The sequence below is a fragment of the Oncorhynchus mykiss genome, chromosome 10 (assembly GCF_057628025.1).
Source record: "Oncorhynchus mykiss isolate SJ-2025 chromosome 10, ASM5762802v1, whole genome shotgun sequence".
Classification (NCBI taxonomy): Eukaryota; Metazoa; Chordata; class Actinopteri; order Salmoniformes; family Salmonidae; genus Oncorhynchus; species Oncorhynchus mykiss.
The window spans coordinates 58627071-58639827 of NC_143031.1; the positions used below are offsets into that span (position 1 = coordinate 58627071).

A 12757-nucleotide genomic window follows, 5' to 3' on the forward strand; every position below is an offset into this window, starting at 1 on the left:
TCACATCACCATTCTAATCAGTCGTAACAGGTCCGAGATACTGTTGTGAAGAAGTTTAAAGCCGGATTTGGATACAAACAGATTTCCCAAGCTTTAAACATCCCAAGGAGCACTGTGCAAGCGATAATATTGAAATGGAAGGAGTATCAGACCACTGCAAATCTACCAAGACCTGGCCGTCCCTCTAAACTTTCAGCTCATACAAGGAGAAGACTGATCAGAGATGCAGCCAAGAGGCCCATGATCACTCTGGATGAACAGCAGAGATCTACAGCTGAGGTGGGAGACTCTGTCCATAGGACAACAATTAGTCGTATATTGCACAAATCTGGCCTTTATGGAAGAGTGGCAAGAAGAAAGCCATTTCTTAAAGATATCCATAAAAAGTGTCGTTTAAAGTTTGCCACAAGCCACCTGGGAGACACACCAAACATGTGGAAGAAGGTGCTCTGGTCAGATGAAACCAAAATTGAACTTTTTGGCAACAATGCAAAACGTTATGTTTGGCGTAAAAGCAACACAGCTGAACACACCATCCCCACTGTCAAACATGGTGGTGGCAGCATCATGGTTTGGGCCTGCTTTTCTTCAGCAGGGACAGGGAAGATGGTTAAAATTGATGGGAAGATGGATGGAGCCAAATACAGGACCATTCTGGAAGAAAACCTGATGGAGTCTGCAAAAGACCTGAGACTGGGACGGAGATTTGTCTTCCAACAAGACAATGATCCAAAACATAAAGCAAAATCTACAATGGAATGGTTCAAAAATAAACATATCCAGGTGTTAGAATGGCCAAGTCAAAGTCCAGACCTGAATCCAATCGAGAATCTGTGGAAAGAACTGAAAACTGCTGTTCACAAATGCTCTCCATCCAACCTCACTGAGCTCGAGCTGTTTTGCAAGGAGGAATGGGAAAAAATGTCAGTCTCTCAATGTGCAAAACTGATAGAGACATACCCCAAGCGACTTACAGCTGTAATCGCAGCAAAAGGTGGCGCTACAAAGTATTAATTTAAGGGGGCTGAATAATTTTGCACGCCAAATTTTTCAGTTTTTGATTTGTTAAAAAAGTTTGAAATATCCAATAAATGTCGTTCCACTTCATGATTGTGTCCCACTTGTTGTTGATTCTTCACAAAAAAATACAGTTTTATATCTTTATGTTTGAAGCCTGAAATGTGGCAAAAGGTCGCAAAGTTCAAGGGGGCCGAATACTTTCGCAAGGCACTGTATACTTTGCACATGAACCGCCGCCTGTTTGGAGTAAGAAATCATGAATGTATTCATGCTTTAAAGGCCTTCGTTCGCCGTGTATCTCTGTCGGAACCAGGCCTTCTTAGGAAGGGTGTTGTGCCTTTCCGTGGCACGCTTGTAAAGCTCTAATTGTCCAATAGTAGTGATTGTCCAGGATGTGACGTTATCGTCTCTACCTCGTGTTGAGATTTCAGAGTTCGAACCACTTTGGTCATGAGCTGCAGCTCGTCTCCTTTCTGGTCTAAATTTTAATTTCTTTACCAATCCTTTTATCCACTCTGGTCAAAAGGGATGGTTCGGTCAGGCTGACACACTCTCTGACCTCACTCGGGCGTGGCTACTTACTGTGCAAAGTTTATAGGAGACAAATAATCTCTTATGGCTCCTAAAATCACATTCCTAACTTAACAAAAATAATTTCACAATTGTTCATATTTCATACACAAAGTTAAGGATGGAGACTTCGTACATGTGGTGTATATACTTTCAAGTTACAGTATTTCCTAGCATTTTTAATTACATAAAAAAATAACAACCCGTATGACATTATTATTCTTTAGATCGCCTTTGACCATTCCCCATGTTCTATGTTAAAAATATTGTTCCAGTATTCACTTTAGAACGAGTTAGAGTTTTGGCGGGAGACAAAGCACATTCCTTTGTGAATTTGTAGAGGGAGACCCTGGATCTCCTCTCCTGTAATTTACAACAGGGCGTGAGGTGTCAACCCCCCACCAACTCCCGCCTCCCTCTCTCTGTGGCTGAGAGAGGGTCTGGTTGAAATCATCTGTTTCCAAGCTAATCTGACCTATTTGGATCCTCACAGAACAGTCATCACAGTAGTTTGGTAAATAGTGGAGAACATAAGACTCTCTAGAGGGAAGATAAAGGCAGGACAAACCTACATGAAAACATTCATCCACAAGTTTAAACATGAGATCAGCAGGTTTGGAGAGTCGGTTACAATCATTTAGAAAATAAATGGTAAAACTGTTTCAGGAAGTTGTGGTGCCATGATTTAACTCATTTGCTTGTTTACATGCTACTAATCCCGGCTTTCAGACAAATGTTCTGACCTAAATAACAACAATAATATTACATTTTTATCAATCACATTTCTTGCAAAGTAAGGTACAGCACTATGAAAAATACACATTTAACAATTACGGTAAAGACATACACACAGCATGTAACATTGACACAGTGGTATGGTTGCCTACGTATAGCATCATGACGACTTGAAACATGTAGGACCAATGCTGTTATTGGCCCCTCACCGGAGACCAATCTGGAATGGCTAAACCTACCAGGGGCCCAAGCCCCCTCCGGCGTAGCTCTCAGGGTCATTGAGACACACAAGCATCTCTAAACCACGCCAAGGTCACAGCTTTGAGAGAGGAGTGATTGAATCCAGTCCCATCTGAACAGAAGGTAAGATTCTGACATCAGCGTACAAAACAGACCCCTCTGGTGAACAGACTCCTCCGGTGCCAGATACCAGTGTATCCCCAACCTGTAAAGCCAGCACATAAACAAATAGAAACAGAAGCCTGTAATTCAGTAAGGTCCACCCATTTGCAAACTGTGCTTGTTCTTGTCTATTCTGTATTTTCAGAAGCCAACAACAAGTGACCAATTTCATCCTAAATGTGTATGTGTGTGTGTGTGTTCACCGATACAGAAGATGCACAGAAAACAAAGTAGCATTATATGCATGCACATATATACACAGTGCATGCACACATCCATACACATAGACCTTACCAGTCTATGAAATTTCACTTCAGTATAATGTTGGGCTTCTTCTCTTTGCTTGCAGGCTGCATTGAAATAAAGGGAAAAGGCATAACATTACATGATTACCTACAGTGTATGTTCTGTATATGTTGCCTTCAGGGTGCTCTGTATGATGTCAACTGTAACACAGATTGTACTTACCTCCACATTTTCTTATTTTAACTGCCCAGTAAGTACCAACACTTATTATCCCAACTGCTAACAATGTAACCAGTGTGATTGGGACAGGATTGGGACCAGAGTCTGTCAGGAGTAAAATGCAGCTGTTCAAACCCATGCCATGTGCTTTAGTCAATACTAATGAATGACATTGAGGTATTATAAGGTAGGCTACACGGCACATAGGAAAATAAATACAGAAATCAGCTGGCTGTAATACAAAAGTTAAAGTAAATACAATATGATAATATGCATGTTGGGGGATTTTGTAAAAACTGCCTTCAGGTTTTACTGTTGAAAATAAAATAGGTTATATTCCCCCTTACTGTCCTACAATATAAGATGTTAGTGAGGAAACAAAGAGCAGACACTGTATGGGAGTCTGCTCTGTCCAATGAAATCCCTGCTGAGGTCGTTATAAACAGAGCCTGTTATTTAGTGGTCTGTCATTACAGTCCCTCACTGATCCACAAAATGGAAAAACAATGCTATATGCAGTGTTGACATACCTTTGAGGGCAGAGCGTGAGGACAATTGAGGGCAGAGCGTTTCAATGTTGAGTGGAGTTGGTTTTGAGTCAGCAGGGTTGGAAGCCTCACAGCTGTTGGTGTCAACGTTTATTTTGTTTAACTCCAGAGGGAGAGAGAGATTGGCTAGAAGATCAGGGCTGCTGGTCTGGTTGAGAATCTCCCCTCCTCTGTACCAGGACAAGATCACCTCTCTCCCGTTCTTCACAGTGCACACCAAGGAACAGCTCATGCTTTCAAATGGACTGTCCACTGAGGGACTGATGTGAGGAGCAGACACTGAGGCTGGGATAGCATAATGATTAAGCAGTGACTCAATGACAAACAGAGATAAAAAATGATGTGTTGACAGTAAAAACGGAGGTCATAAATCAGATCTAAACGTATATGAAGAAGTGGGCTATTTATTTGTCAAACATGTGGCAGACGCAGGCGGCAGACTCACAGTAAAGTTTACAGTGTAAATGTTGTGAATTTCCTGGTATTTTTTAGATCAGCCATGGTACATGTTATAGTATAAAAACAAGTAACTAAATACAAAGGTCTTTCTTGAACTTCATTGAAACAACTGGGTAACAGACTAAATGGGAGAATCGAAAAAAGGGAAGTAAAACAAGAAGCCAGACACGCACCATAGACAGTTAGATTTGCAATCTTAGATGAACTCTGTGTATTGATGATAAACATTTTATAAAGTCCAGAGTCGCTGATGGTGAGGTTTCTGATGGTGAGAGATCCAGTCTGAGTATCCAGCTTCAGTCTGTCTTTGAACCTCCTACTGTAGTCCGTTTTAATCACACCAGCATTCAGCATAGCTAGTTTATCAAATGAATCTGAACGACTGAATAGGAAAGACCATGCTATAACAGTGCCGCTAGACAGTTCAGTAAGTCCAGTCGGTAAAGTTACTTTCATTCCCTCTTTTCCCGACACATTTACAGCATCAATCAGATCTGAAAAGAAGAAAGAAAACATTGGCTAAGGGCAGTAGCTACATCAATACAAGCCATTAACATGACTAAATCCTGTAGGCGATCCCGGATCCAAGCCAAGCACATGATAGACTGCATGCAGTGACCTACGTACATTTTTGTTTACTTGTCTTTGTATTATAATCATTAGTTTTTAATCCATTGAGTCGTAGTTATGGCTACTAGGTGTAGCCTAGTTCACATTTCTAACACGTGAACACTAAATAAGTCTATTTGACCTTTATTTAACCCAGAGTTGCCAACTCCCATGCATTGGCCTTGAGACACGCATTTCACCCTCTTCTTACACATTCACGGCACACCTCATGCAGGGCTGCCAACCTTTTAAAAAAGCTTTGAGTGATGTTTGCTGTGTGCATTTCATTGCCCCTGGTACAATCCCTAGACGGGCCCCCCCCCCCCCCCCGGGTAGATATTACTGTTTGAAAGCAAATTTACTGTAATCCTAGGTATTTTGACATGCCTTAGGCCTATGATCAGGGTGGAATATTAGGTATATTCAGGATGCTTTTAACGTTAAATCAAAATTCGACAACTTTGTTACTTTGAGATTTTGGGGGGGAGGATGAAATGTAAAGTTTGCTAATATTTGTTAGGTGGGATTGACATTTTATTCAGACAGTACTGAAATGAGATGGGGAGAGAGGCAAATGGGAGAAACAGTGGGAAGGTTGGATGCTGGCATTGATCTCTGTTCTCAGATGGAAAGTTATATGAGATACATGCTGAGGAGTGTTACCACTACACCAAGGGTCTGCACAGGAAACGTTATTGGTTGATGGCAGTGGGTAACCAAATAATAGATTGCAGTCTGCTTGTCCATAGACTGCTTTCAAGGTAAGGACACAAGCATTGTATATTTTGTCATTTGGGTGAACTATTTAAAATGGGGTTGGAAGAAAATCCTGCTTGCTCTCCAGGAGCACCCCACTCCCCGATCTGTTTCCCAAGTGCTGGGTGTTTGAAAATGTTCTTGTTATAAAAATGTATTTCACAAAATCACCCAACCGTCAAGAAAAATCTAATGAATAGCAATATTCATGTGGTTTATGTTCACTAGTTGAAGATCCTTGACATCATCTTACTCTACACAGACCGTCACCGTACCATCTCTGCCTAATAATCTCCGCACCATAATAAAATGTTAAAATTATATTTAATTCCTGGAGCATATAATAGCCTCATACAAGTCATTTTCAAAGACACAAGTGTCACGTTCTGACCTTAGTTCCTTTGTTTTGTCTTTGTTTTAGTATGGTCAGGGCGTGAGTTGGGGTGTGCAGTCTATGTTTGTTTTTCTATGTTGGTTTCTGTGTTCGGCCTAGTATGGTTCTCAATCCGAGGCAGGTGTCGTTAATTGTCTCTGATTGAGAATCATACATAGGTAGCCTTTTTCCACCTTTGTTTCGTGGGTGTTTATTTTCTGTTCTGTGTTTTGTTGCACCGTTCAGGACTGTTCGTTTGTCGTGTATTGTTTTCGTTTCAGTATTCATTCTTTATTAAATTACAATGAATACTTACCACGCTGCACCTTGGTCCTCTCTTTCTCCCGACAACAACCGTTACAACAAGTAGGCATATCAGATTTCGAATAAGTGATTACACTGACAAAATTGTGAAGAAGTGGAATAATTAAATAAGTGTAGGGAATCACAGTTGTGTTCTTGCTGACAAGCACAGTAATTAGCCTGTATTTTAGCCCATTGTCAAGAATGAGAATTGTTCCACTGATCAGAGTGAAAGCAAATAAATCATAAAATCTCTTGAAGACAAGATTACATATATCTGCCCCTACACCCTATCCAAATTATTTGTCTAGTTATTGTCCCCTCTCTAGAATAAAACGTACACTTTTGGGTTCACAATCTTTTTGAAAAAAAATATTTTCATAGTTACCAAACAGGTCACCCTACCAAACTTCCCTGCTAAAACGTATTGTAGTGTAGGTCTATCTGTCTGCTGCATTTTCGTTGTCACAGCCTAAATGCCAATCACTAAAAGAGTGGACTAATGCAAGTGTGGATTAAATTGACTTTAGTACACACTGTCTGTCGTGTCTTAGCTATTATTACTAATGGATATATAATAAGAAAGACTCTGAATACAATGAAGTGGAGTTTCACATTTACCAAAGCTAGTTTGTACAAGAATAACATAGAGCAACACTGCACATGACTAAGGACGCATCACGATCTGAATCTCTATCGTCGTCATGTCGTGCCACAGCACTGTGAACCGCCACACATTGGAGCATATGATTAGTCTAGTTATCTGAGGGATCAAGGGGATTGGATGGAAAAATAAACGCCCCTCAAGATTAGAGTGGAGCTGAATGGAGAGAGAACCATCTCTGCTGAGTTTATACAACTCTAAAAAAGAGTAGCATGGTACCACTGTTATATGTTGTCAACAAAATTAGGTGGTTGTTTCTCCAGTCCGTATTGCAGAATGCAGCATTTTGACAGCATGTACAAAAGTTGATTTAATCCACACTAGTCCCCTCCTTTGGTGATTGTCGTTTAGGCTGTGACAACGAAAAGGCAGCAGACAGACCTACCTACAGTGTAAGTTTTAGTATAGGGTGGGGACAATACATAGAAAAATAATTTGGTTAGGGTGTAGGGGCAGATTTATGTAATCTTGTCTTCAAGAGATTTTATTGTTTATTTACTTTCACTCTGATCAGTGGAATAATTCTCGTTCTTAACAATGGGCTAAAATGTTGGGTAATTACCCTGCTTGACTTGTCAGCAAGAAAACTACTGTTATTCCCTACAGTTATTTGATTATTTCACTTCCTCCCAATTTTCCCACTGTAATCACGTGTTTGAAATCTGATATGCCTGCTTTTTTTCTTTGAAAACAAATGATATGAGGATATGTATTTTTGCAGCCATTCATGGACAGTCTTGTATAAGTCATACAAATAAGAAGAGGGTTGAAAATCAACAAAGACCTCTCTCTCACAATAATCTCTGCTGTGGACAATGACAAGGGCCCATATGAGTGTGTCTGTCATAATCGGACCGTAGCAGATGTAAAGCTAGATGTTCTGGGTAAGTTGAACACGCATGATGAAACTTTACATTTTGAATGTTGACTGGGGACAAGAACTATGTCTACTTTACTCAGGGACAAAACACTATATCCACTGTTTTTTTTTTCTCATTAGAAATGATTGGTTATGGGTGCCTTCATGTGTCTGTGAAATATTACCGTTCTCAGAAATTGACGTTATTTTTTGAGGGGTGCAAACTGCTATATATATATTTATTAAACTGGAAAATAATGTTTGTATCCTGTATATTCGACAGTGATATGTGATTGGTTTCTTAGGTATCTCTTTATGTAGTGTTGTGGTGTCTCTCTTGCTGTGATGTATGTTAGTTCCTATTTTTTGAATATATATTTTTTAATACAAGCCTCCATCCCCGTCCTCGCCGGAGGGCTTTTGCCTTTTTCGTAGGCCATCATTGTAAATAAGAATTTGTTCTGACTTGCATAGTTAAATAAAGGTTAAATAAAAAATATATAATAAAGTAAAGGAATAGCTATTAAATGCTCCAGGAATCAATATAACTTTGGACATTTTAGTATTCTGCACATGCTATGCAGAGATGGTACGGGGACTTACATACACATTATATTTTGTCTGTGTAGAGTAAGATGATGTAAAGGATCTTCAACTAGGAACCATAAACCACCTGAATATTGATATTCATTCGAAGCTTCTTGAAGGTTGGGTGATTTTGAGAAATGTATTGTTATAACAAGAACATTTTCAAACACCCAGCACTTTTGTGTCATTCCCTTGAAAGCAGTCTACGTATAAGGAGACTGCAATCTATGATTTGGTTCCCCACTGCCATCAACCATGAATATTAAAAATGTACTTCACATTACACCCCCCCAAAAAATCTCAAAGTAGCAACCTTGTCGGATTTTGAGTGTTCATTTCATGTACAAATCATTTTTTGAATACAACTTGTGTTTTTTTGTGTTTCTTTTTACCCTGGTCATACGCCTAAGTCATATCAAAATACATAGAATTGCAGGAAATTAGCTTTAACACAGTAACATTTTTGTCTATGCCAGGGAGCAATGAAATTCACATAGCAAATCTCACTCCAAACCTTCTTCAAAAGTTGGCAGCCCTGATTTAACAAGCAAGTCATCGAGAACACATTTTCTCTTTTAAAATAACGACATGACCAAAAAGCGATAGTGAAATTATATAAAAGCATTTTTTTCTGCACCATCTGCCACAACACTTTAGTAATAATATAGCACATTCAAATCAATTACACGAGAGTCATGTAACATGATAGTAGCCTACTTTTGTAATTGACTCTCAGTTTGACAAGGCAGACTTACCACTTTCGAGAAAGAGTAATATCCAGAGAATGGATCTTATTATTTTCCATTTCAATAGGGTACTCAGATTAAGTGTAATTCCAAAATCCATTTTCACCAGCACTCTAAAGTCTCCCACCCATTGCTCCGCATGTCTGTCTGTGTCTTTCTGTCTCTCTGTCGCTCTCTCACTCACTCACACTCTCTCGCTCTCTCACACGCATTGTGTGCCCAGTCTCTTTATTCCTCTTAATCTCTTTCACACATTGTGTGTGCTGTCTCTCTCTCTCCATCAGGAAAACATGAGAAAGTGGGGAGAAAGTGGGGAGAAAGTGGGGAGTGTCCTTTGTATTTTTTGTCAATTAAAATAAATTCAAAGGGCTTTATTGGCATGAGAAACATATGTTTACACTGCCAAAGCAAGTGAAATAGATGATAATCAAAAGTGATATAAACAATAACAAGTAAACAGTAAACATTACACTCACAAAAGTTACAAAGGAATAGAGACATTTAAAATGTCACAATATTGCTATACACAATGTTGTAACGATGTGCAAATAGTTGAAGTACAAACATAAATATGGGTTGTATTTACAATGCTGTTGGTTCTTCACAATCTTGCTGCTATCAAATAAAATCTAATTGTATTAGTCACAGCGCCGAATATAACAGGTGTAGGTAGATCTTACAGTGAAATGCTTGCTTACGAGCCCTTAACCAACAGTGCAGTTAAAAAATATGGCTAAGAATAACAGATAAAAGTAAAAAGTAATTAAAGAGCAGCAGTAAGAATTCATATATGCAGGGGGGTGCTGGTACAGAGTCAATGTGCGGGGGCACCGGTTAGTTGAGGTAGTATGTACATGTAGGAAGAGTTATTAAAGTGGCTATGCATAGACGACAACAGAGAGTGGCAGTGGTGTGGAGGAGGTGGGGTAATGAAAATTATATGGGTAGCAATTTGACTAGATGTTCAGGAGTCTTATGGCTTGGGGGTAGAAGGTGTATAGAAGCCTCTTGGACCTAGACTTGGTTGCTCTGGTACCGCTTGCCAGGCGGTAGCAGAGAGAACAGTCTATGACAAGGTTGGCTGGAGTCTTTGACCATTTTTAGGGACTTCCTCTGACACCACCTGGTTTACAAGTCCTGGATGTCAGGAAGCTTGGCCCCAGTAATGTACTCGGCCGTTTGCACTACCCTCTGTAGTGCTTTGCGGTCGGAGGCCGAGCAGCTGACATACAAGGCAGTGACGCAACCAGTGAGGATGGTCTCGATGATGCAGCTGTAGAACATTTTGAGGATCTGAGGACCCATGCCAAATCTTTTCAGTTTCCTGAGGGGGAATAGGTTTAATCGCTTCACGACTGTCTTGGTGTGCTTGGACCATGTTAGCTTGATGGTGATGTGGACACCAAGGAACTTGAAGCTCTCAACCTGCTCCACGGCAGCCCCATCGATGAGAATGGGGGTGTGCTCGGTCCTCTTTTTCCTGTAGTCCACAATCATCCCCTTTGTCTTGATCATGTTGAGGGAGAGGGTGTTGTCCTGGCACCAAACAGCCTGGACTCTGACCTCCTCCCTGTAGGCTGTCTCGTTGTTTTCGGTGATCAGGCTTACCACTGTTGTGTCATCTGCAAATGTAATGATGGTGCTGGAGTCGTGCCTGGCCATGCAGTCATGAGTGAACAGGGAGTACAGGAGGGGGCTGAGCACGCACCCCTGAGTTGCCCTGTGTTGAGGATCAGCATGGCGGATGTGCTGTTACCTACCCTTACCAACTGGGGGCGGCCCATCAGGAAGTCCAGGATCCAGTTGCAGAGGGAGGTGTTTAGTCCCAGGGTCCTTAGATTATTGTTTAGCTTTGAGGGCACTACTGTGTTGAATGCTGAGCTGTAGTCAATGAATAGCATTCTCACATATGTGTTCCTTTTGTCCAGGTGGGAAAGGTCAGTGTGGAATGCAATATAGATTGCATCATCTGTGGATCTGTTAGGCGGTATGCAAATTGGAGTGAGTCTAGGATTTCTGGGATAATGCTGTTGATGTGAGCCATAACTAGCCTTTCAAAGCACTTCATGGCAACAGACGTGAGTGCTATGGGTCAGTAGTCATTTAGACAGGTTACGTTAGTGTTCTTGGGCACAGGCACCATGGTGGTCTGCTTAAAACATGTTGGTATAACAGACTCTGATAGGGAGAGGTTTAAAATGTCAGTGAAGACACTTGCTAGTTGGTCAGTGCATGCTCTGAGTACACGTCCTGATAATCCGTCTGGACCTGCGGCCTTGTGAATGTTGACCTGTCTAAAGGTCTAACTCACATCGGCTGTGGAGAGTATGATCACACTGTCTTCCGATACAGCTGGTGCTCTCATGCATGTTTCAGTGTTATTTTCCTCGAAGCGAGCATAGAAGTGGCTTAGCTCGTCTGGTAGGCTCTTGTCACTGGGCAGCTCTTGGCTGTGTAGTCTGTAATGGTTTGCAAGCCATGGCACATCCGACGAGCGTCAGAGCCGGTGTCATACGACTTGATCTCAGTGCAGATGCTGCCTGTAATCCATGGTTTCTGGTAGGGGTATGTACGTACGGTCACTGTTGCAACGAAGTCATCGATGCACTTATTGATTTAGCCAATGACAGATGTGGAGTACTCCTCAATGCCATTGGAGGAATCCCAGAACATATTCCAGTCTGTGCTAACAAAACAGTCCTGTAGTTTAGCATCTGCTTCATCTGACCACTTTTTTATTGATCTAGTCATCGGTGCTTCCTGCATACATTTTTGCTTGTAAGCAGAAATCATGAGAATGGAATTATGGTCAGATTTGCCAAATGGAGGGTAAGGGAGAGCTTTGTATGCATCTCTGTGTGTGGAGTATAGGTGGTCCAGAGTTCTTTACCCTTTGGATGCACATTTAACATGCTGATAGAAATTTGGCTACTAGGAGCGCAGCCTCTGGCTGAGCGTTTTCTTGTTTGCTTATGGCGGAATATAGCTCATTCAATGCTATCTTAGTGCCAACCTCTGACTGAGGTGGTATATAATCAGCTACAAAGAATACAGATGAGAACTCTCGGTAGGTAGTGTGTGCTACAGCTTATCATGATATATTCAACCTCAGGTGAGCAATAGCTTGAGACTTCCATAGATATAGTACACCAGCTGTTGTTTACAAAAATACATAGCCCGCCGCCTCTTATCTTTCCAGACACTGCTGTTCTATCCTGCCGGTACATCATATAACCAGCCAGCTGTATGTTGATATTGTCGTCTTTTCTCCGCCTCCTCTTCATGCAGATCACAGGGGTTGGGGTCTGTTCCTGAGGGAGCCGTGTATATCCTCTGCTTTGGGCTAGTCAGAGTCGGGAAAGAAGAAGAATGATTCTGCCAGTCCTTGCTGAGTAATCGCAGTCCTGATGTCTAGAAGTTATTTTCGGTCATGAGAGATGGTAGCGGCAACATTATGTACAAAATTTGTAAAAAAAAATAAGTTAGAAACAACGAAGATAAATTTACAAAAAAACACAATCGGTTGGGGGAACGTAAAACGTCTGCCTTCTTCTCCGGTGCCATTTTACATGGCACACTGTGGAATTTCACCCAACAGACATGGGAGTTTATCAAAATTGGATTTGTTTTGAATTCTTTGAGGGTCTGTGTAATCTGAGG

At 41.1% G+C, this 12757-nt stretch overlaps 1 protein-coding gene across 1 annotated transcript; it reads right to left on the reverse strand.

The window, feature by feature from the left end:
• Nucleotides 1-1756: 1756 nt before the first annotated feature.
• On the reverse strand, nucleotides 1757-9291 carry LOC118966638 (SLAM family member 5). The gene is made up of 6 exons (XM_090187214.1): nucleotides 9107-9291; nucleotides 4373-4693; nucleotides 3723-4025; nucleotides 3196-3297; nucleotides 3022-3077; nucleotides 1757-2770 (listed from the first exon to the last, which is right to left on the reverse strand). Exons 1-6 carry the CDS (start codon nucleotides 9195-9197, stop codon nucleotides 2639-2641), a joined length of 1005 nt encoding a protein of 334 aa, XP_090043340.1. The 5' UTR covers nucleotides 9198-9291; the 3' UTR covers nucleotides 1757-2638.
• Between the last annotated feature and the right edge of the window lie 3466 nt (nucleotides 9292-12757).